The sequence below is a fragment of the Varanus komodoensis genome, unplaced genomic scaffold, assembly GCF_004798865.1.
Source record: "Varanus komodoensis strain SLA01 unplaced genomic scaffold, ASM479886v1 scaffold11, whole genome shotgun sequence".
NCBI lineage: Eukaryota > Metazoa > Chordata > Lepidosauria > Squamata > Varanidae > Varanus > Varanus komodoensis.
The window spans coordinates 9,389,763-9,413,827 of NW_025335317.1; the positions used below are offsets into that span (position 1 = coordinate 9,389,763).

At 45.9% G+C, this 24,065-nt stretch overlaps 1 protein-coding gene across 1 annotated transcript in view; it reads left to right on the forward strand.

Annotated features, from left to right (window-relative positions):
* FAM13C (family with sequence similarity 13 member C) overlaps positions 1–24,065 on the forward strand; it is a 52,781-nt gene extending 28,716 nt beyond the window's left edge. Inside the window, exons 6-14 of the mRNA XM_044420061.1 lie at positions 5,164–5,251; positions 8,962–9,172; positions 11,085–11,223; positions 11,792–11,873; positions 17,147–17,349; positions 20,408–20,503; positions 21,774–21,970; positions 22,499–22,600; positions 23,942–24,065. Coding sequence (XP_044275996.1) covers positions 5,164–5,251; positions 8,962–9,172; positions 11,085–11,223; positions 11,792–11,873; positions 17,147–17,349; positions 20,408–20,503; positions 21,774–21,970; positions 22,499–22,600; positions 23,942–24,065 — 1,242 coding nt within the window. The remainder of the gene's footprint in view (positions 1–5,163; positions 5,252–8,961; positions 9,173–11,084; positions 11,224–11,791; positions 11,874–17,146; positions 17,350–20,407; positions 20,504–21,773; positions 21,971–22,498; positions 22,601–23,941) is intronic.

Consider the following 24,065-nt stretch of genomic DNA (forward strand, 5'->3'; position numbering starts at 1 on the left):
TTCCTATACTCGCCAACAGAGGAGCAGTTAATATTTTTATGTAAGATGTCCTGTGAGCCTATGGCTAATCAGGTTGCATAGAAAAGAAGGAAGGAAGGAAGGAAGGAAGGAAGGAAGGAAGGAAGGAAGGAAGGAAGGAGGGAAGGAAGGAAGGACAGACAACCATAATTCTGTTTACAAATATTGCGAACTGTAATGCTACTATTTCAGCTCTAAGCCATTGCAATAAGCAAACTGAGAAAGAGAACCAGAATAGCTTATTTGTTTATTTAAAAGATTTCCGTGCTGCTTTCCACTTTTAAGTAATGTCTCAAGGTAATTTATATTTCCAAGCAGGTCAGTAGCTTAGACGGCTCCCACAATTTGCCCACAGGGCAAGGGAATTTCCACTAATCCCAGGAGAAGCTCTAGCAGTGTTTTCTTCCTTTCTCCTTCATAATTATTGCATGGCATTCATACCTCATCTTTCTTCCTCTTGCAAGAAACCTGAGCTGGCTTACAAGACTCTGCTTTCCCTCCATTTTATCTGCACAACAATAACCCTGTGAAGTAGGATAGGCTGAAAGTCTGTGACTGGCGCAAAGGCACCCCATGAGGTCCACAGCTGAGTGGGCACTAGAAGCTGGATCCCAGATCCCCAGTACAGCACTCCTAACCACTGTGCCCCCCTGGCTCTCCCATGGTTACTGGTGGCCCTGGTCACTCTTTGCATTCCTCCCAGTGAATGGGGTTGCCAACTTTCAGCTGCAGCCCTGCCTTTTTAATCTTCAGCCAGACAATATGCATTGGGAATAGATTCCACTGAATACTGTGTTCCTTTCTTCCAAGCCAAGTTGCACAGGGCTGTAAGGATCACTTTGCATTTGTTCCAATAAATTTACCAATGGCTATTAGTAATGGATATCTATCAAGAAATTTCCATCTTATTGGCTCTGTACTCTTTAAGATTCTTTCTTAGGGTGTGACATTATCAGTCACCCTTTAAAAAAGCCTATAAATACCTTTGTTGTTATTTTTGTTTCAAAGCTTGTCAACCGTTGCTGAAAATCTTCCATCCTCCCACCTTTGCCAGATGGGAACAAGCCTATGTAAACATGATGAATTTCTTTCGAAGGATGTACATCATCACACACCACCAAATTCCTCCCGATTTTGAACAAGCTAGTCTGCTTGACTAACTTTGTACCATAATTCACAATGAGAGTTAGTGGTTATTTATGGAGCAAAACTATGAGTGGAATGATTTTAAATGACCATATGTATTTCCTTCTGATGGGGGACTTAATTGCTTCTGTCTTGACAACCTGAGAAGGCGGTGCTTCAGCTGTATCCCTGCTCATTATTTTGATACTAATTAGAGCAGTGGTTTACACATGGGAAGCCCTGCAGTTCCTCAGATATGTATCGGGAGCACCTCGTGAGCAGATTCGTAGCAGCACGGAGGAGCTTTATCATGTCCAATGTTACTGATCTTCTGCAACACAAAACTGCAGGAGAGCATTGGCTGCATTTCAGAGTAGGGTGACCATGAGTCGTCCAGTGCCTGCGACGAGGCACTGGGTTCTCACAGCTCAGAATCCCCTGCAGACAGCTTCATTTTGATCCTCACAACTACCCTTAAGTTGGGTTAGGTTGAGAGTCCATGACTGGCCCAAAGTCATCCAGTGAATTTCATGGCTTGAGCGGGGACTTGAAGCTCGATCTCCTGAATCCCAATTTAGGTCTCCCACCACTACGCCACAGATGGCTCTCTACTACTTCACAGCCAGTTTGGGGGTACCCATGAGTAAACGATGAGGGGAAATGTTTGGAAGAGGTCCTATCATGAGGGAAGATGGTTTGAAGTGCGATTTTTGGAAGGTGGAATGAAAGACAAACTCATGGGTCACCATCTTTTTAGGGTCTCCTCCACAAACTTTGTTGAATTATATGGGAGTTAGGCATGAGCTGTGTGATGTAGTCAGCTGCCCGGTGTGTTTTGATAAATTCTGAGCAATGGCAAGAAAGAGGTTTCCAGAGAATGTTAGTTAATATGACTTGTTAAATTGTTAGGGTGGGCACATCTGGGAATGGAAATATAACATAGGTATTCTTGTGCCATAGAAAGATATACTGTGATTGCCCTTGAAGAAAAGTGTATTAAAATGCATTGGATAATACATTTCCCCATTCGCAACTGTTTCCTCAGCACACATTTCCTCAACTTTGTCATGATTGCGGTGTCACCCTCTGTGGAGCATTCTCTGTGCTGCGGATGCAGTTCATCACGTAGCACTGCAAAAGAGAGACCCCAAATGAAGGGCAGCTAGTGGCAGTCATGGTGGCAGTAACTGGTGGGTGGATGGAAGAGGGAAGGACGGGCGGGAATCCTTTTCCTGTGAGGAACCAGAAACGCCTTGGCCGAGCCCAGCCTTCTCCAAACTTGTGTCCTTCACATGTGCTAGATTATGACTTTCATCACCCCTTCCTTCCCAGCATGGTAGTGATGGGATGATGGGACTCCTAGTCCTACACATCCAAAGGCCATTTGGTTGGGGGAAGGCCAGCCTGGTCTTGAGAGCAGCTTCCTTTAATCTGGTAGCCCTCAGATGTTTTATAATCCCTCGCCATTGGCTGGACTGACTAGGACTGATGGAAGTTGTAGTCCAGGGCATATGGAGGAGACTAGGTCGGGGAAGGCTGCTTTAGAGTATTGTGTAGACCAGCCAGGGTTGGTTCCTCAGGAACCAAGCTCTGGTCACTTCTTGTTTAGGCCATGTATGCCACTGCCTTTGCCATTTGCAGTTGGTGCAGAATTTTACCTGAGAATTTTACTTCGGGAACATACCTCACATGCAAGAGAATTCTATACTAGATTCCAAAACGTATATAGTTAAATATTTTGCACATAAGGTTGGAATAAATGTACTAAAATGCTACAAACACAATAATACTCCAATTTTGCAATTAAAATATTGCATAAACAACCCTGTAATGGCACATATATGCACTGCTAAAACTAGTTTCGAATCCAAGGCTGCGTATGTGTGCGGCGCCCCTTTTCGAGACACATTTTGACCTTGATAGTCTTCATCAATGGGAAAACGACATATATTGTACCAAGTAACAACCTTATTGCCTCATAATTAGAAATATCCAGTAGTCTTTACACTGCTTGGGTTCATAGCTGCTCATACAACATTCGGTGTATATCTAAATATTACTGGATTGGGGAACTCTAACCTTTCCTTCTATACCTGAAAAAATAACCTTGGTTCCATCCACCTGGGCTAAGCAAAACAGTTGCAAAGTTCTTTTTGAAGAGAGAATATTTATCAGCACTTCAACCCCGTAGGGTCTAGATGTGACAGGAGTTTGCAATGAACTACTTTGGCTTCCTTCCTCTTCATCAGGAAGGTGGGCGGAAAGGACAATTCTGAAAAAGGACAGTTTTGGTCATGGCTCGTATATGGAGCTCTCAAGTAGGGCACCATGTTATCCCTTATTTGCCAGGCAAAAACATTTTAGTTTGCCCAGTCAATTTAGGCATGCTGCTTGTAGAGTTGCCCTCTCGATTGATTTTAATGTGTTGCTTTATTTCGTTTCTAAGTCGTTAATTTTTGTGATTTTTAATTTCAGTGTTGTACACTGCCCTGGGATTTATTTGATAAAAGGCAGTATGGCGATTCTGGAAAGAAAGAGGAAAACATAGTCAATTAAGGGTGCTATCCTGTGCATTTAAAATTCTATACTGTGTTTTATACTATATGTTTTTAATTGCTATACATTGTTGTGCACTTTCAAGAGAGCTTTGGCTGTTGGGCGGGATAAAACTAATAAACAAACAAATAAAACATTGAAAGTGTTTTTAAGTGGAGAGTAATAAGCTGGTCTTCAACTTTCATTCAGAAAAAGAACTCAGAAGTCTGGGAATCTTTGAGTGGGGTTTCGTGTGGAGGTTTTCGGTCTGTGTTTGAGTGGTTCTGGGTTCAAATTCAAGGCATGTTTTGCCAGTGCTGAAGGAGGCAAAGGGTTTGGATCATGTGCAGAGAGGAGCTGTAGTTTAGTTCCGAGAACGTAAGGTTGGCATGAGGAGCTAAAGAGAACCCCTAATTCCTGCCTCTTCTGCTAGCTCATTTGAACAGCACAAGCAAAACCCAATTTGAGCACATTTGAAGTGGTTATAAGAGGGGGACTCAGTGATTCATGCCAGCTCTTGTCCAGGCTTCTCCAAAAGGGTGCCCTCATTTTTGCCAGAGAATGTCACACGCACTACATGCAGCTGCTTTGCATTTTGTCCCCTTTTAAGGGGAACGGAAACTGGAACGTGTGAGACCCGGTGCACGGGCACGCCCCACCTCGCAGGCTGGCAAGGAATGATCAAGGCTGCAGGACGCTTGCATCACAGCGAGGCGCTCGTGTCAGGTGCTGTGGCTGCAATTCTGCTTTCCAAATGCAAGGCCGCGGGGAGAAACAGATGAAACCTGAAAGCGTGGCTGAGGGAGCTGCTAAGAGATAAACGGCCTTGTCCTCATTGATTTGTTTGTAGTGACTGACAAAGATCTGTTAATTTTGCCCTGGCGTTTGGTAGAAAATGGAAAGGATGCCCTGGCAGAGCTTTCATGAGCTCCCAGAATGAAAGATCTCCTTAACAAAGCCAACAAAAAGGGGGAGTCTCACAAATAGGAGCCACGAATGTGGGCTGAGCAGTTAACCATTGGTGTTTTGCAAGATATTGCATGGTATGCCGTAAAGAGTGATTTTATTCTCTTTATTATGATTGACATACTGGGAGGGGTCTCGCAGCATCAGGTCCAGCTATCAGCCCGATGACTCAGTAACACCATCGTGGAGTGTCTTACCTAGAGATACGGGCTTTCTAGAACAAATGTTTTGCTCATGAAATTATACTTCCCTTGCATCATAAATAATCCGGATGAATTAAATAAAAGGAAGAAGAGATGATGCAAAAGGAGTACAGTGTGTTGGAGCAGTTAATGCATTGATCCTGAGCTGCGAACAAGAAATCCTTTTCTGCAGTCACTGCAGAAGGTCTTGAGAGATGGAAGATTTTATTCTTCTTGCTCTCTGTCTAGCCTGAAGTTCTGTCTTTGCCCACAGAACTTTTTGCTGAAGCTGCAAGTTCTCGAAACTGACCTCTGCTCTACATTTTTGCCAAACCAGGAAGAAACTCCTCAGCTGCCCTCTTCAAAGGATCCAGCCACTTCATCCGTCCCACCGAGTGTGCAAGGCCATGGAGAAAATTGTGGAGGTAAGAGGGACTTAGTTCATGCCATGCCTTTCTTTCTCGTTGTGAAAGCAACTAACTCAGTGGCTTAGGAATGACCTGAAGGATTGGCTGTCCTACCTGAAAGTGGAGCTGAGGCAAACATTGGGGAGTGTAGGCTGTGAAGAAGTTAACTTTAAGGAGAGTAAGGAAAATGCACACATCATTTTTTGCATTGGATTCACATAAATATGGGGAACACTGATGAACAGTTTCTTTAAAAGGGCACATTCCTTCATTTTCTGTGAGTTTATATTCCTTGTAAGTTTTCAGCCATCTTACTTCCAGTGACTTTTTATTGTTGAGCTTGTGTGTGGTATTTGCCGGCTTCTGTCTCTCCATTTCTCTTCCGCCCTGCTGCTCCTGCACTTTTCCCAGGCTGGCTTCATTTCCCCTATGCCTGTATTGATTACAGATGGATTAGCTCAGCAGAGAAAGTGAAAGCCTTTAAAAAGACATGTAATAATGAAGATCTGGTTCATTAGATTTGTTATTTTTGCATCACCCTCTTTCCATGCTCTCTAGAAATCAATTGTTGGAAATAAATGGATTTAAGACTTTCTGTCATTCCAGAGCTTTTAATAACACAGATGGCATGAGCTGGATTCCTGGGTTCAGGCAGACGGCAAATCACTGTTTATGTAAAATGCGTCATAGTTAATAAGACGAATATAGCAAGCCGATGAGTTGCAGGCAAGCTTAACATTTGTAGATGATCTATGCTCTGTATTAAGGCAAATGGGTCAGTATTCCACTGGCTAATCCCATGATAATGTTTATAGATAAATAAAATGACTGTTGCAGAATGGCTTATTTCCAAAGCTTGTTCTTTTTCATCATTTTGCAAAGGCTAATCTGGTTTTCTCTCTCTTTCTAAGAATCTCGGATTAATTTGGTAGTCCTGCCTTTTAAAAATGCATTTCACATTGAAAGTGATTGCTGCAAAGACTCCATTGCTTTTAATGGATAGAAATATAATTATATGTGCCTCTGTGAAGGCAAGGAAAAGAAACAAGTTGTTTCAGTCAGTATCCCTCTTTATCCTGCAGTTCAAGGTTGGACTGTTTGCAAAAAGGAAAGTGTGAAATGCTCTGATTTGTTAAACTATTGAGGAATCAACCTGGGGTCTGGTGAAAAGGAAACAAGCAGAAAAGGTGCTTGTATGGCTGGAACCATTAGAGGTACCACTCTAACCTTCTGCCAGAAGATGCTTAGGTCCACATCAGAGGTTCTCAGAGCAGAACAGTAGCCACTGAAAGCAGGAACAGTGCAGTGGCCTTCCATTTCAATTCATGGAGGCAGTCAACACCAAGAATATGTATAAGAAGGCCTTTGCGTTTTGGTGAGTAATATGTGTCGGCGTGACTGGGCATCCCCGAGGACACAGTCTCAGGAAGGGCCCACTGACAGATGCCTCGAACTAATCTCTGGATCTGGATCTTTGGATATTTTAGTGTTCTATTCTCTATGACTTCAGTATCACTTCCGTATTTATTTTCTATATTTGGATGCACTGTTTACAGGTTAGAAAGTGTCTTTACAGTGTTCATTTCATGCACACATAAGAATAGTTTTCCAGGAGAATGCATGCTCATGTTAATATCTTTGCTTGGTATCCAAAGCCCAGATAGAATATAAATAATAGACAGTATTTATTTGAAAGAAAGCAACTTGGTCCAACTTAAATTTAATGGATAAAACCCTTCTTGCCTGACCTGTGCCAGAGATGATTGATCAATGTTTATAAATTATAGACATTGTCGATCACTGTCAATCAGCACAAATTCAGAAGCCAGAGAAGAAAACTAGCTTGAATTTATTTGTTGTGATGCCTGTCTGTGTTTAGCATTGTTAGTTTCTTCGTGCCCCACTACTCTGTTAAGCAGATTTAGTAGTAGGTCTGACTGTTTCATAAATATAATTTTGGTGTATACACTCGTTTTGGCTTACAGCAGAGTAATCCTATGGCCCCCAGGCAGCATCCAGAGGGCCAAAGGATATTTGGATTCCCTGCTCCAAAGTCAGAAAATAGCTCTACGTTCAGAGGCGTGCATCTGCACTTCGGTCCACCTCCTCTTCTCATAGTTGGCGTGGAAAGAACCTTCTCCAAGACAGTAAGAGCAACCTTGGAGAAGAGATTTTGGGGGGCATGTAGGAGAAGGGTGGAGGAGACAGGTGCCATCAAGATATGATGTATCCTGGAAACCCCCTCCCCCCCACACACGCACCTTCAGCCCTGCTCCAAAGCACGGCACTTAGCTGATAAGTGGCCGAAAAGGGTTACTTTTCATACACCTTTGCATGTCTTGTTTGTTCTGGCATTTTGCACAAACACCTCATCGTAAAAAGGGGTGTGCTGTCTAATTCAGGGTTTCTGGTGCATGTGCCTTCCCATGTACACTGACAGCTCACAGCACAGAGCCCCTGTATGCAGTTGCTCAACCCTCCCAACATAAGCACCTTTTTCATGCCACCTCACAATGCAACTTCCCAAAATTTTTGAAAAATGCACTAGATTGGCATTCTAAGAAGCAAGGAGAGAGAGATTTGTTCAGTTCTGCCTGGAATTTTACTAAAATTTCATCAATAACTTATCTGGTGGTTCCGGTCTAGCATTCTGGTGATTCAGTGTGTGTAGGCGCATGCATTCTGCATGGTAAAGCATCCCCAATCAATTCAGACAAGTGACAGAAATTTACCTCCTATTCTCAGCATCAAAGGAGTTTTGATGGTGCAGAAATAGCCCCCGTGTTGCAGCAGTAAAGGCTTTAGGCATAAGTGCTACTGAACTCACTGGAAATCATTTAGTGGAACTTACTCCCAAGTAGGCATGTATGGGATGATGTCGCAAAAACCTTTCCTGCTACCCACCCTCACAGTATCAGAAACTGTACAGATCGTGTTAAAGTAACATTGGAGCATTTGTGATAGTGTCTCTGTTGTCCCTCATTGCCTTAAACTATATGAGGAATTTTCAGCATCTGAAAGAAATAAATTTAAATAAAATACTTAACGACATACTCTCAGGGGCTAGAAACTTGAGTTCCTTTCCTCCCAGAACACTGAGATTTGTTGAGATGCTGAATTCTGCCCTTAGTACTGACTCCTCCCCAGTGAAATGGGAGCAATTGCTATTTAGCTTACAGTAACCTATTTCAAGGAATTCCAGAGCACTAAATGTAATACTTAGAAAAATGGACATGATCATAGAATGCACACATAGTCCAAATTTTAATCAACTAGAGGACTCGTTCCTAATTCACAGCTCTAACTTAGAATCCTAATTCTGCAAAAATGATATTGTTTTGGAAAATTAAAACCCACCTCCAGGAAAAAAAAAGTAGAGGCCAGTATTCCACTTGGGTTTCATTTGCCTTTTTAATTTAAATCGTAGACAATGGCAGTGCATTTTTCATTCTTCTGCTGTGTGTATCATACGTCTTTTTCCTAAGCAGCTTTACTTGGGTTCCACCAAGGTGAATAGGACATCCTTCAGGTAAGGATGCTTAGGATAAATGCTCCTAAGTCTGTCTTGTTTCCTCTGGTCACACGGATTTTTCTCAACACAGCTACTCCATGCTCTGAAGTAGCGCTTTTCTCCAGGGAGCTCTGATGAACCTCCAAGTCCGCTTTAATGTGTGCCGTGAATGAGCTTGTCCTTTTAAACGCCCGTTGCCTTCGTCTTGTCATTGCAGAGCCTGTGCAGACCTGCAAGGAGGGCTACACTGATGCAGAGAATGGACAGGAAGGCCATCATTCCTTAGGGACCAGCAGGCTGCTGTATCACATTACTGATGGAGACAATCCCCTGCTTTCGCCTCGCTGCTCTATTTTTAGCCAAAGCCAGAGATTTAATTTAGACCCTGAATCGGCTCCTTCCCCACCAAGTGCACAACTGTTCATGATGTAAGCTAATACACCGTTTATTTTCCAGAGACTCCTCTGCATTGCCATTAATGCGTCTTCCTCAGTGTTTCTCGTCTGTCCTGCAGCTTGCTGTATCACATAAATGTTCTCTCCTGTTGCTTGCAGAAGATTGATTGCTGCATAGCATATATAATGCATGTTGGCATGAGAAGGTGGTGGTTAATGTGATTGGACCCAAACGGTACCGGCCCAGCTTCCAACATTATCAGAATAGGGGAAGTAGAGGCTGCTATCAAAGAATTCTGCTCACTCCAGTTGTACTTCTCAGCACGGTGCAGAACATTCTGTTCGAAACCTCACCTGCTTTCTGTGAGCTACAGTTCTCTGGGGAGAGAAAATGATGGTTTAGCCTGCCTAAATTTGCATTTGGGTTTGCTCATGAAGCAGCCGTGGCATCTCCACACACGGGCGCACCCATGGATGGCACAAGTAACACAGAGACATGTTTCAAATGGCCGATGAAGGGAGCTTGCCTTACATGCAGAAAGTCCCAGGTTTAACGCCTGGCATCCCTGGACAAGACTGGAAAAATCCTTGCCTGGAGCCCCAGAAAGCTGCTGACCTAGATGGAACAAGAGTCTGACTTGCACCTCCCTGTGTTCCTGGGAACGGATTGTTGGGCAATTTTGTTCTGCTTTAATTTTCAACAAGCGCTCACATGCCATCTTGGCTTTCAGCAACAACAAGGAAGCATTCCTGTAGTGCTTCCAAGGGTTCAGAGTGCACCACGTGCCTTACCTGTTTGCAATCCTCAGAGAACCCCTTAAAATAAGTCAGCTAGGTCATTTGTTTAAGTCAGTGGAGGAGAGGTCCTCCCAGAATGGAGGCCTGCAACCCAACGAAGAGCATGCTGAGTACAGGCTTCAGTAATGCGAGGCTCGGGCAGTGATTCTTGAAGGAACTGAGGAGTTAGGATTTTGCGCTTCTTGTTACCTGTGATCTACCGGAGAGTTTGCAGGAGGTATGCAGTATGAAAGAGCTTGCCTTAGGATTTAAGAGGCGGAACTGGATCGTCCTAAGACAACGTGCAATCAAACTGTTGGCAAAGTTGCTGATGTTTTTCACACCGTTCCTCCGCCTGGTCTAATCCAAGAACAGCAGTGTAACACACCCGAGCAGGCCCTGTAAAATGCATTCTTGGGAATCATAAGGTGCTTCTAAGTGTCATGGAGGAGTCCTGCACTGAATTCTGGCCTGTCTGTCCAGCTCACCCTTCTGGGACAACCCCATCACTGTAGTCAAGTGAGGGCCAATGTTCGATCACCTGGAGACAGCCCTTTGGTGCTTTATGTGACGGTTCTGCATTGTTTGGATCCCATCTGCCTTCTATTCCAGTCCTCAAGCAGAGTTCCTGACCCCATTCCCTGTGCAGCTAATAATGGCATGCTTGGAAAGCATGGCAGCATGGTGGTTCCAGGCAGATGCCTGTATCTTACACAGAGCTGCTGCCCAGCTTGGATGCCAGCTTCTTAACCAACCCCTATAACTTTGTCTCAAACAGCTCGAGTGTGCCCATGAGCAGGTGATCCACCCAGATTGCATCAATATTTAAAGAAGCAGGCCAGGGTGTTGCCTCCCCACTTCAGGTTTTCCCACCTTGGCTTCCCTCCCCTTGTTCCTCTCCTTTATTTTCCTTTGCCCTTCCTTTTTCCTTTGCCCTCTCCTTTATTTTCCTTTGCCACTGCATTGTTCCAACAGTCCAGTGCAGCTGTAGCATTAAGCCCTTAAGGACATTTGGGCTCTTGCATGGCTTATCAGTGTTGCACTGTATTGTTCTTCATGGCTGTGCTGCAACTACATCACCCCCCGCCCCACCACCACCTTGGTAATTTCACTGGAAAGTGGTAGATAAATTTGCGCCATCCCATTTTCATCCTGTCTAACCTTGCAGGCCAAGAAGTTCTTCCAGAGGGAGCTGCAATGTCTCCAAAGAGCCTCAGACCATCACACAACTTACGAAGCACTTGCAAAGTCTCAAGAGGAAGATCAGGAAATACGAGGAAAAGTTCGAGCAAGAAAAGAATTATCGGGTAAGGAAACGAGAAGGCAAGCAAAAGGCAGTCTGAGGACATGTGGGGTCTTCCCTTGCATATGGGGAGAGGAGATGGAGGCTCTCAGTAAACATGAGGGGAGAGTTGGAAGAGGCTGCATTTTCCCTGCTGGGGGGCAGATGGCACAGGTCTTCTTTCAGTGCGTTCCCTTTCTTGTTCTGAAGGACCCACACATTATTCAGCTTTTGTGTTGTGGGGAGAAATGGCAGTGCTGAGGGCCACTGGCAACCTCAGGCTACATGGGAGCCACTAGCTAAGCAATGCTATCACACATGAGGGATGGTGAGGAAGAGGAAGGGAGTGAGGGAGAGAAATGGTGGGAGGAGGAGAGGGAGAGGCAGGATGGTTCTGCCTACGCTCATTCTGACCGGGGTGACCGGTCATCTGGAAAATTATTGCATCTTATAATTGGATTAATAATACCAGAGGTTAATTGGTATTTGGGCAGTCAATCTGGCCAGGTTGACTCACTGTTCGTGACCACTGTGTGAGTAATGAGAAGAGGCACCACGTAGCCTTCCTGTTTTTCTTGTTTTTTCCTGTCCAGCCTTCCCACGCGGACAAAGTGTCAAATCCTGAGGTAATGAAATGGATGAACGATTTGGCCAAAAGTCGGAAGCAGCTTAAAGGTATGCGCTGCCCTTGGATGCACTCATTGTATCCTAGGGCATTTCTCTTTCACTTGTGTGTGGCATTAGATGTGATGCCGAACTGAGGAAACAGTGTTCGGGGCAGCACTCTGACTCTTCTGTGCTAGTGTGGGAAGGAAAGAAGGTCGGGCTCCATGCTGTCTCTGCTGGAAGACATTTCAAGCAGGCAGCTTTCTTCTTGCAAGTTCCAAAATCTGGGGAATTGTAGCAATCCCTGCTCCTTCCCCCACTCACCCCTTGGCTTTGTTCCCTTGTCCCTTTGGTCAAGGGAAACAAGCACAAACCTATGGTGTAGATATGTGCTTAAGAGGGCAGTCCACCAAGAGCTGTTCCCGTGCAGACCTCCCTGAAATTGATGGCGGCTGCGTGGAACTCGGCTTGCTGCTTTCTACCCCATCCCCTGTAATTTTAAATAGTAGTGATTGCGGTCTCCCTCGGTGCCATATGGTGCTCCTCTAATGGAGTTAATGCAGAGTTAATAGCTTCATTATGTGGATACCTTTCATGCACTAAGAGTAGAAGGTTAGGCTTTATCCTGTGTTGCCAAACTGACTTTAAAGACTTGTTATTATTTCCCCATTCCGTGTGTCACGAGCATCAGATTCTTCACTTGGGTGCGGGCTTCTCACGTTTCCATCATCATCGCAACTGTAGCCAGCAGGAGACTGTGAATTGGTTGTACTTCTGTTCCAATAACAGGGCAGTCTGGGCCGCAAGATAAGCAGAGTGAGGTTTTGCACATTTTATTGCCAAGGATAAAAAAGACAGTCATCTGACCATAGCCTTACCACTTTTGTATTCCTATTAAGGCATATGCAAAGCTGACATGCACTAAAATGACATTAAAGGGCCCGGCAGGGCCCTGCATGGGAACGGAGTGCGTGGAGTCAATTTTAGTCGACTGGTGTCAGTGCATCGGGCACACAGATGCGATCAAGGTGGCAGGAGAAGGGCTCGATCCGAATTGCCTCCCCAGATTTCCTGATCTGAATTGCCTCCCCAAAGCTGCTCGTTCCTCCATGGAGCAGAACAGACTGATTTGAGGGGGGCCCTTCAGTTGCCTTTGAATTTGGCATAGGAGAGAAATAGAGAGGAACAAAGAAACAAATCGAGAGCCAGTGCAGCGCAGTGGTTAGAGCGCTGGATTGGGACTTGGGAGATCCAGCTTCTAGCTCCCGCTTGGCCATGAAGCTCTTGGGGTGACTTCGGGTCAGTCACGAACTCTCAGCCAGACCCACCCCATCGGGTTGTTGTGAGGATAAGCAGAAGAGGAAGGGGATTTTTTAAACAGCTTAGGCCCTGGGTACCAGAAGAAGCGCCTCCTTCCCTATGTGCCTTCCCACCCCTTAAGATCAGAGGTGATGATCCGTCTTCAGGAGCCCTCCTTGAAGGAGATTAAGAGAGTGGTTACTCAGCGAAGGGCCTTCTCTGCAGTGGTTCCCCGATTATGGAATACACTTCCCAGAGAGGTTCGCCTGGTGCCGACGCGTTATTCTTTCAGTGCCAGGTGAAAATCTTTTCATTTTCCCATTATTCTAATCTTTAATTGGTTTTAAGGCAGGTTTTATTTACTGCAAGTTGGATGCTGTGGTTTATTTTATTTTGTGTTGCTTTATTGTAAAACCATCCCGAGATGCTTGTAGTGGAGGGTATATAAAAGCTTTAAGCAAAACGAACAAACCAACAGCTTTAGGTTCCTTGGAGGAATTAAGGTGAGATAGAAATTTAATAAATAAAGTTAGGGATCTTTTGACATCATGTCTTGTCTACCCATCACTGACATAATAGTTGCACTATTATAGAACTCAGCACACAGAGCAGGCTGAGAATTAATGGTGGCCAGGTGGTCTCCAAACTCTTTGCAGCAGCAGAACATGTTGGTGACTGGAGTGCAGAAAAAAATGCTTTTAGTCTCATGTCTGGTTACCACTGGAAGAGTGGAGGTGTAGCTCAGCAACTGCTAATTTGAAGGGAAAGATCTGCATTTGTGAACTCAATAAAGGCAATTTCTTAAAACCAAGTTTGAGTAGCATGCTGTAGTCCATATTAATTAATTGATTACGCATTGCTTGACAGCATTCTTGCAAATTGTATTGTTCGTGTTCGCATTTTCTGCATCTTGTCATAGCAATTAAGTATTCTCTCCTTGGCCCCTGCTTTACAGCCAGAAACTCTGTTGGAAAGGCAGGGATCATGGTTGTTTATTCCACTGGAGTAATAGTATTTTTGGTTGGCTCACTGGTTCTGTTTTGTGCTACCAGTCTTATAGGCCAGATGCAAGCAAAAGGAACACACCCTTTTGCTTAAAAATAAAAATCCATTTTTGGCCTGAGCAACGCTATTATCATGAGGTTTGGTAGCACAACAGATGCTTTAGAAATAAATAGAAAACATGCAGTGTTGTCTTAAATATACTCAGCACCAGATTTTTTCAGCATGGTGGGGATTCTCTGCATACGTCCGCCATGTGTCCTGCCCTGCCGAATCAATAAGGGTGCTCTCTGCTCTTGGCCAGGGTTGCTAAAGTTGCGACTGTCTGTGCGTGGCGCTACAGTTAAGCAGGGCTTTGCTGGAGATTGTGATGCGGCAGTTTTCTGCATTGATTCCAGTTGATACCTAACTATGCTTTCAAAGAGCAAAGCCCAGCTTGGCTGTTGAAATGGACCAACCTGATTTTATATGATTGTGCATTTCCAGCTTGGACGTGCTGTAAAGAAACAACACCCTTCCACCAACTTAGTTCATGCACTAAATGTAGAAGCTAAAACGTAAAAAAAATAATAATGTAAAACCCCTGCTATTTTTATTTTAGGGATGTATATTTATCGGTTCAATAACATTCCTAGGGCAAACCCTAAATTTGGTTGGTGTCTCTCACATTAAAAAAAGAGAGTTATACTCCACTTTCAATAAAACTCCCAGGGGAACTTACAACATTTCAGACCATAATAAGATGGATGGATGGATGAAAGGACATAGAGAAAATACGTTGACTAGCACTAAAAACAGCCTAAAACGGCCAGTACAACCAAGATAAAATGCATGCGATTGTATTAAGAGCCCTGAGGAAGAGAAACATAGTATTTGCTTAGTGCTGAAATTGCACCAGTGCAGGACGCTGCATGAGGCGAACCCCTCTGGGAAAAGCCATTAGAAACTGCTGCACTGACCTCTTTCCCCAGTAGCTCTCACTGGGAACTGGGGAGTGACGCCAGAGGAATGTCACTCAAGATAATGGCAGGCCGGTGGGGCATGGTGTACTGCGGAGAGCAAGGATGCCCAGCCTTTTCCACCTTGACTTGCGTGCTGGGGTCCCCTTGCTTACTCATACATCCGGGCAGTCCTTGAACCGATCCAGGGCGCACCCTCCCTGCTGACGCGGGATGCTGTGTGCTTGCGTTGGGTTTCTCAATGGCTTGTACCCAGCACAGGAGGATGGGTAGAGGTTGTCCAGTTGTCTTTCAAGGATGTTTCACATTGGGCAAACCTAGGCCTGAACGTAACTCCGCTAGAATGATAGAATGGGAATACTTTAAGCCCTGCTTTCTGTCCCAGGAGTTTGGGGGTTCATAAGTGAGTGTTTGCCCCTGAAGGAGCTCTTGATCAGTAGCTGCCTTCTTGCAAATCTATATGGGGAGATATCAACAGATCTCCTTGTCCCCATGTCCGGGTGAGTGCACACGAAGCCTGGCAGCTGTTTGGCTAACTTACAAAAGACATTGGCAATTGGAAACAACAGCTGACTTTTCTCCTGCTATTCCTGTCCCTCTCCAAGCTTTTCTGTAGTCGGGCAAAACCCTGGTCCACCCTCAAACTCTGCAAGGAGACGTGATCCTTTTCTCCCTGCAGGAATCTTTGGAGTGGGGCAGAACCAGCAAGCTGGATGCCTGCGAGTTCCTTCCACTGCCCAGTTTCCGTCAAATGGGGAAATATTGTTCCTCCCCACCTTTCCCACCAGGGTTTGGAAGAGACCTGGGATTTTTCTGTTTGCGCTGCAGTTTGAAGGAGAAAAGAAATCGCAGGCACTTCCCGTGTTTCTTGACTTACCTGCACCTCTGTGCAGGCAGGAAAAGGCTTTGGGCAGGTCCTGAGTGCTTGCCAGTGGGGACAGAGAGGAGAAGGTGGGCAGAGCATTGGTGTGGCAGTTTGGCCAGAGGAAAGAGCAGGGAAAAGGATGCACAGATGAGGGCACCTTGGCCCCTTTCTGCAGCTTTGCACTTGCCAGAGCGCTGGCATGGCATTGGTAGCACGGATGGGTGGTCCCTCAGTTCGTAAGCCAAGCAGGTGTTTGTAGTCCCCTTCTCAGAACTGCAGCTGCTGAAGGAGAAGCTGGCCAAGGATTCACATCCTCCGTGCATTCAGGCCCTTCTGCATGTGGTCCCAGCTCTGTTTTCCATCTCCCCCCTGCACAATGAATATACAGAGTCCGACATACAGCAGAAGGCCAGGGCTGGATCTGACACTGGGCGGAAAATCTCCACCCACGTGTGTGCTACCATTGTGGTTGTTTTTGCAAGAGGGAGAGACAATTTTGAGACAGTTGGGTGGGCAGCGGGTCATCTGTGTGACATGAGGCAACAGAGGGTTTCTTTAAGTTCTTCCTCTTAGACAAAAGCAAAATGTTTTTTGATTTGAATAAGGGAAGGAGAAGAAGAGAAGGCAGCTGCCCTTAGAACGGTTGTGGGGAACACCTGGCTCTTTGGTCCCCATCCAGTCTGCAAGTTCCTTCCCCTTTTGCCCAAAAAGAGAAAATGCTTATTTCAGATCAGTTGCAGCAACTGAAGTTTTCCTGTGCCAAAGAGAGAGGGAAGCGCATTTTCTCCCACGCACTCCTATGTAGACATTCAGAGGCTTGGCCTCACTCACTTGTGAGCAGCCATGATGCGTGTGCTTCCTCCTGAGTAGACCCACAGGGGCTTGGTATTTGGGATGTTACTTGAAAGTGATGCTGGCTGATTTCAGCCTTGCTTGCTTCTCGGGGGGCTTAAAATCATTAGGAAAAGAATTTTGGCCATGATGGCGCTGTACTGGGCCAGGCCTGCGTTGCCTATGGCTCTGTCCACAGACTGGAATCCAGGCCTGTTTGGAATGAAGGAAAATGTCAGAAAACCCTCTGCCACCCCATATCACACACAGTTTCAGGTCTGTATGTGAGCAGTCCAGTTTGGCAGCGGTATCTTTGTACTTTGCAATGCCTGAAGGAACTTGTTGTATGTCATGGTGTGTCATGCCCCGTTGAAATGCCCTTGTAGAGTTGAAGCTTAAAATGTCGGAGGAACAAAGCTTCCCCCTCAAAGAACCGCAAAGGAACCTTCATCAGGAGAATGCCAAAGAGACTGCCAAGCAGGATGCCGCGCTCGCTTCCTTGGGCCCATCTGCAGGAGAGACCACGGATGCCATGAAGCAGAGACTGGAAGAAAAGCGGCAGCAGCTCACTGTACCGGAGAACATCAAGGTATGTGGTTCTCACGCAGCAGCCTTGCTTGCTTGATCAACCAAGTTTGGGCCTTTTTGTCACACATTGAACAACCAAAAGGCAGTAGCAGCTTTGCCATCACCACCACCATCTTTGCATTTATATCCCACCTTTTTTCCTCCTACAAGGAACCCATGGCTGTTTACAAGGTCCTCCTCTTCTCTATGGTATCCTCAGAAAAATGACCCTGTGAGGTAGGTTTGGCTGAGGACACCCAGGGGCCTTCAGGACTGAGTGGGGGCCAGATCTCCTGATGATGACAAGGGCTGATTTAAATGTGGCAAGAGCCCGCTGGAGGCTGCAGTGAAGCTCTTAAGCATTTAAGCCATCAGTGTAGATGCAATCCAAAGCCAGTTGGTAGAAGTGCAGCATTTGCAAATCAGGGCCCCTGCAGAGAGCCTGGCCTGGCCTGCAGTCAGTCACAGCGGAAGAGTAAAGCCGCACAAGTTGCGCAGTCCATCCATGCATATATTATGCAAATTAACATGATTAGTCCGTTTGATTAAAGACGCTTCTGCCTGTCTGTCAGGACTTCATGTTTTGCCACAGCCCTCCGCAGCCTAGAGCCCTCCAGAGGTGCTGTATGACAACTCCCACGGGCTGCAGCTGGCATGGCCGAAGTATCGCTTTGAACTAGCCACTTTCTAAGGGGTCTTCAAAACTTTGTGCATGATTCATAGAAGCTGCAGGCACTTTATAACATAGCCAAGACGGTTCAGCTCAAGCTAGTTGTGAGCCACTGGAGTAAACCCGGACCAAGTGACTGAAGTTCCCTTGCTTTCAATAAGACTTGACCACAACTAAGTTTAGTTGAACTGGGATGGAACTATATCAGTTCTGTGTGGATATAAATACTGGGTGAATTATTTCGTGGCAAGTACTTCATCACTGTTTTGTAACAGTCATGTGCATGTTCAACTCAGGGCACGCACCTTAAAAAAGTATACTGATTTTCCTCAAGTTGTTGTTGTTGTTGTTAGCTTTTTAAACACATGCTCTGTACATGGAAGCAGAGATGAAACAGGCAGAGCCTCAGTTCACACAGGGGTGGACGGTTTCTGACCCTCCAGAGGTTTTCACCAGCAGCCCCTTTCTGCCCTAGTCAGCTGAAGCCGTCCCCACTAATGTCTTTGCATGCAGAAAGTCCCTGTCATCTGCCACTGAGGGAACCACCTCTAACCCAGCACCCTGGGCTACAGTTTCCATCATTCCCAGCCAGCATGGCCACTGGCTGTGCAGTTCAGAACATACGGAGGGCCCTGGGTTGGGAAAAGCTGAATCGGAGAGCTTCTGTTAGGCGGGTTGGGAAAGATCCGTGCTGGAAATGTTGGACAGCTGCTGTCAGCCAGGATGGTTTAGCTGAACCGGTTCAGTATAAATCTGTTCTACAAGGAAGCGCTGCTGCTGCTGCTGCTGCTGCTGCTCCTCCTCCATTTCTGCTTGGTTTTTCCTCTTCTTCCCCTCTCCAGTCTCCGTGTTCACTGGCTCACGGCTTTCCATTTACCCTGCAGCACAACCATTGCTCAGTCCATTCTTCCCAACTTTGCACCCTCCAAATGTTCTCAACCTCAGCTCCCATTAGCCTCAGCCAGCATGGCCATATATTTCAAAATATGTGGAGGGCTGCAGGCTGAGGACGTCCCATTCAGTCTGTGACTAGAGGTGAGCTCTGGATTTGTGCAGTGGCCGCCCCAAATGAATAGATTTTATGTGTCATGAAAATGGACTATGTGACCAGTGGGGAGGGGCAAATCCATCTTTTCCCAATCCATGTTACTTTTTTACTTCCTAATCTGTTTTCTCCAGCTTCTGCAATTTTCTGCACCAAAAACTCACATGTAAATACACATCTAAAGACTTGGTTTTCAATATATTTTCTCTAAAAGTAATTTTAGAGAATTTCTAAACATTTTGAAACATTCCCTTTCAAGTAATGTATTTTGATACATTTTGGATCCAAGAACTACAATGGAACATGTTGTTTAGTCACAAAGTCGTGCCCGACTCATCACGACCCCATGGACAACATCCCTCCAGGCTCTCCTGTCCTCCACCATCCCTCAGAGTCCACCCAAGCCCACACCCACTGCCCCAATGACTCCATCCAGCCACCTCATCCTCTGCCGTCCCCTTCTTTTGCTGTCAATCGTTACCAGCATCAGTGGATCATGTAGAGAAGTGCAAAACCTGATGGATAAATAAATTCCAATCTGCACATTTTTCCAGGGAAAGTGAATTCCTCACATACCTCTTGTTACCTGTACCCTTGAACTCTTTAGTCCTTTTAGGATGGACTGTTGTTAAAGCTAAATGTACCAAGAGCAACTGTTCACAATGCTCGTTCGTTGCACGGCTGGTCCTCAGAGACGATACATTTGTCATTAGGCTCTCTGTGACAGTTACGCAAGCAACCTTGAGGCTATGGCATCAGCTAAATCTGTTGAACCACTCAGAAATGGAGTAAATATTTCACTCATCTTGGTGGGCAGTTCCATTCATGCTACTGTATCAATGCCTGGAGTCTTTTTTCTCCAATACCTTGAAGAGTAAATCAATGCTGTCAGACTCAAGTGTCGGAGGAAAATCTAGTGGATCCCGGGGTTGGCAGTATTTTTGTTGGCTGACTCACCACTGGGGTAACTCAGCCCCACCACTGTTGCCCCAGGAATTGAGGCAAAGGTTTGCAAAGAAAGTGAGGTATAACCATAAGGTTTGCTGGTGGTGCGCTTGGGTAGGCCTGGCAGGTTTCAAGTCTCCATCACCTTGCAACATCTATCCCAAAACGATGCAAAATGATTATAAAAAGTCGACTAGGACTTTGCCAATGGCTTTTAAATTCTTAGAGGAAAAATGGCAACATGAAACATAAAAGGAAATCTAAGGGTCCATGCTACTGTTTCTTCTGTAAGAATTTAAAGCAACATAGACATGAAGACAAGGGCACTCCTTTTCTTTGGCTTTGCTCTGCCAAAGCAGAGGTAGGGTTGTTTTTTCCCAATTGTGCTTGAATTTTGCTTTAAATGGAATTGCTTTTCAGGTGATCAAGCAGGATCGGAATCTGATGAAGCCTCTTTATGAACGATACCGAATTATCAAGGATCTCTTGTCAACACCTTCGTTGATTACAACCATTGTAAGTCAAAAAGAGATTGTAGAAACACTTTGGCTACTTTTGCCCTCTTTTAGGTCCCATTCCCAAAGGGAAATTGGTCCCAAGAAGAAATGCACACCAGTATTCCGAAGAATTTGGAAAGCTTCAAGTGTTTGTTCATGCTTCATCTAGTCTTCCAATACTGTCACGTTTTGCAAAGCATATTCTAAACTTTGAATGGAAGTGCAGGCCAATAACTTAGAAAGGTATTTAGGAACAGCAGCTGTTTTCCTCAGACAGTCCAAATGAAAGCAACATTACATGTTAAGGCTATTGCAGAAAACACCCGTGCTTTTCCACAGCTACAGAATTAGTTGTGCGTATACGTGCATCTTTAAGCACCAGTGTGAATGTGTTTGGGAACCCTGATTGATATGTGAGGTTGACTTGCGTGGATAATCTGTGATACTAGAGTTTTGTCTTTGTTTTTATAACAATCCTAATAGGTAGCATTGGCCTTCCCCTTCCGCACCCTTGAGCATCCCTATTATTTGGCTTGAGACAACAGAGCTTTCCATGGAGGTTTGGGTCCCCAGGACCTCTTCCAAGAAGTTACCCATTATCACCCACCTCTACCCCCCTCCCCACCCAGACTTTAAGGGCTATAAGGTCTTGTGGAGCAATGTCACTTTGAGGAGGGTGTCCTTTGCCAGAGTACAGCACATGACGGTATTTCTTGCACCGTGCCTAGTTGGCCTGCTCTGCAGCCCCTGTTCAAGGCTGTGCTTTATTTTCTGGGCACATCTGCTGATGTGTAGGAGACAGCAATTGCAAGTGTCCTTCCTAGGAAATAAATTGCACTGGACTCAGCAGGACTCGCTCCCAAGTCAATTCATGTACGGCTGGTCTATTAGGTTTGCTTGGGAGCAAGAGCATCCACTGTGTGGGAGCCTGCCCTCAAGAAGCTTATGCTGGTGACAACCATTCAGTAACTCAGATGTTTAGAGGAGGGGAAGGGAATATTCCCTGAAGAGAGAACAATATTCAGTGGCCATTTGCATGGAAGAACTTCCACTAAAGCCAGTCTCTGCTGGCTTAGGGAGGTGGGTGCTTTCTCCTGTGACAATAAGAAGCATATTTGGATTTCTCTGTCTCTGTCATGTGTGAATGCTGCTAAAGAATCCAAAAGAAAGACTTGAGTGTCGGGGCTGTGCTTAATCCAGGGTTCGGTGATGTTCTGTTCACCATTAATTTTTCAAAGATGCATGCACAGGGAGTTAATGTGATACCCCTCCATCCGTGTTACAAGCAGGAAGAGGAAGATTCTGATGAAGATCACTCTCAGAGCAGCTATGAATTATCCTCTGCTATGTCTCTCAATTTGCCGGCCGACGAAGATCTATGCCATTCGGATGAGGAGAATGAGCCTGCCTTTGTCTCCCCACTGGACGAAAAGAAAGCGATGAAGCAGCCCGCCTTGTCCATGTCCAACTTGCACGAGGCCACAATGTGAGTGCTGACTTCTGCTTGTTGAAATGCGGAGGAATAGCATGCCTGTGCTCAATGCAGTGCAATGCAAACTGTAAAAGATGGATTTGGGGCCAAACGTAGGCCTCGAGGAACAGAACACGCAGATCAGTTGTTCTTTCCATTCTCTCTGCTGATCATTCTGTTTGAAATCATCCTGAGCCACCTGTTACCTGCACCAGTCTGCACAGCTAGTGTAAGAGAACTTTTCCTATTTGCCGTGTGCAAATCGAAATAATAAAAGATGCTGTAATAGTGCCGGTCATTCTGGGCATTGTTGGAGATCTTATACCGGGAGGCAGCTGTTGATGGCTGCTAGTCCTGGCTGTGGGCTGTGCTCAGCCTCAGAAGCAGCATTATTCTGTACCTGTGTACCTTACCAGGCCGTAAGAGGTAATGCCCTTTGAAGTTGCATGCGTACCCTACACCCCAGAGCTCTCCACTGGACTGCCACTTGCATTAAACATTTTCAGACCATACAGTGTCCAGATTGTGCATCTCCCTTTTCAGGCCTGTGCTGCTGGAACATCTCCGAGAAACGAGAGCTGACAAGAAAAGGCTAAGGAAAGTGTTACGAGAATTTGAGGAGCAGTTCTTTAAACAAACGGGAAGGTAAGACCGTCACGTGTATGTCTTGTCTTAGTCCTCCTGCTGCAGCGGTGCAAACCCACACCCTACGCCCGTCTTCCCCAACCTGGTTGCCTTCAAAGGCATTTGGACCACAACTCCCACAATTCCCTTCCATCAGGGCCATTGGCTGGGGATTGTGGGTGTTGCAGTCCAAAAGCTTCTGGAAGGCACAAGTTGGGGAAGAGTGTCCTACGCCATCACTGGTCCCCCAAAGCAAGTGGAAGATACTGAGGCTGGGGCGCCCAAGCCATGACTCGCCTGCATTTTTCAGCTCTTTCGCAGCAGGGACAATGCACTCCCCACCTCCTGAGGCAAAACTGGAGGGACACCATGCCTATCCCCTCAGAAAGGGCTGCTGCTGAAGTGTGGAAGGTCGGGAGGTACCTTTCCGAGGAATCCCCTGCCTCCAGCGTGTCCACCTCTGTGTCTGTGACTGGAAGGGGGCAAGCTGAGAGCAGAGATGCCTGCAGAAAAAGCATGGGTATCCATTTGCATGTGGATGTATTTCGGGCTCCCGGGCAACGTCAAGCCATTCATTTGTCTCTTCCAGCCCACTGGCATCTCTGTAATGGCATGTAGATGAGGACAGCTTTCCTCTGCTGAAAAGGCCACAGACTAGGAGACCTCTAGTACAGATCAGACCCTTGGTCTTCAGCTGTGAGTTCCCATCTGACTAAAGATGGGCCAGGGCAGTGTCTTCCCTCTCCAGAGGCTAGATCATCACAGACAGGCCGACACACAAACCCAGCTTGTGTTTTTAACTGTTTGTGTTTGGTAGTGCTCACTAGCATCTAGGCTGGGGAGTCTTATCCATTTCCCTGCTGGGATAGTGATCTTGTCTGGATAGAGCAGCAGAAAGTGCTTTTAATTCCTCCCTTGATCCCAGCACACCCATGGTTGCTGCTCCTCTCCTGCCAGCATTGGGAAACAGGAATCCCAGTCAGGGAGATTGGCAAAGGTGTCGTCTCTCTGCTGCTAACACTGATGGGAAAGCAGCAATCAGGAGAGCATTGGATGGTTTTAACTCCCTTCCTCCAACCATCCCAGTTCAGCAGGGCAAGGAGGGGAGGTTTAATGCTCCCCATCAAGAGAGAGAGAGAGAGAGACAGACAGAGAGACAGAGACAGAATTTGTATGTTACGAATGCATCTGAACATGCAGCCTCCTAGCCTGGCACTGCATGTGGCCCTCAGGTCCAAAAAGGTTGGCCATCCTGGCTGATATACTTTGGAGTAGGAAGCCACCTTTGCAGTGGCTCCAAGTCATTTGTGAATCCTTTCTCCCCAGCCACGTAAGTTCAGTGTCCCGTTTGTCGTTCTTCAGGAGCCCGCAAAGGGAAGACCGAGTCCCCATGGCAGAAGAGTACTCCGAGTACAAGCACATCAAAGCCAAGCTCCGGCTGCTGGAAGTGCTCATCAGCAAGCACGATGTCTCCAAAACCATCTGA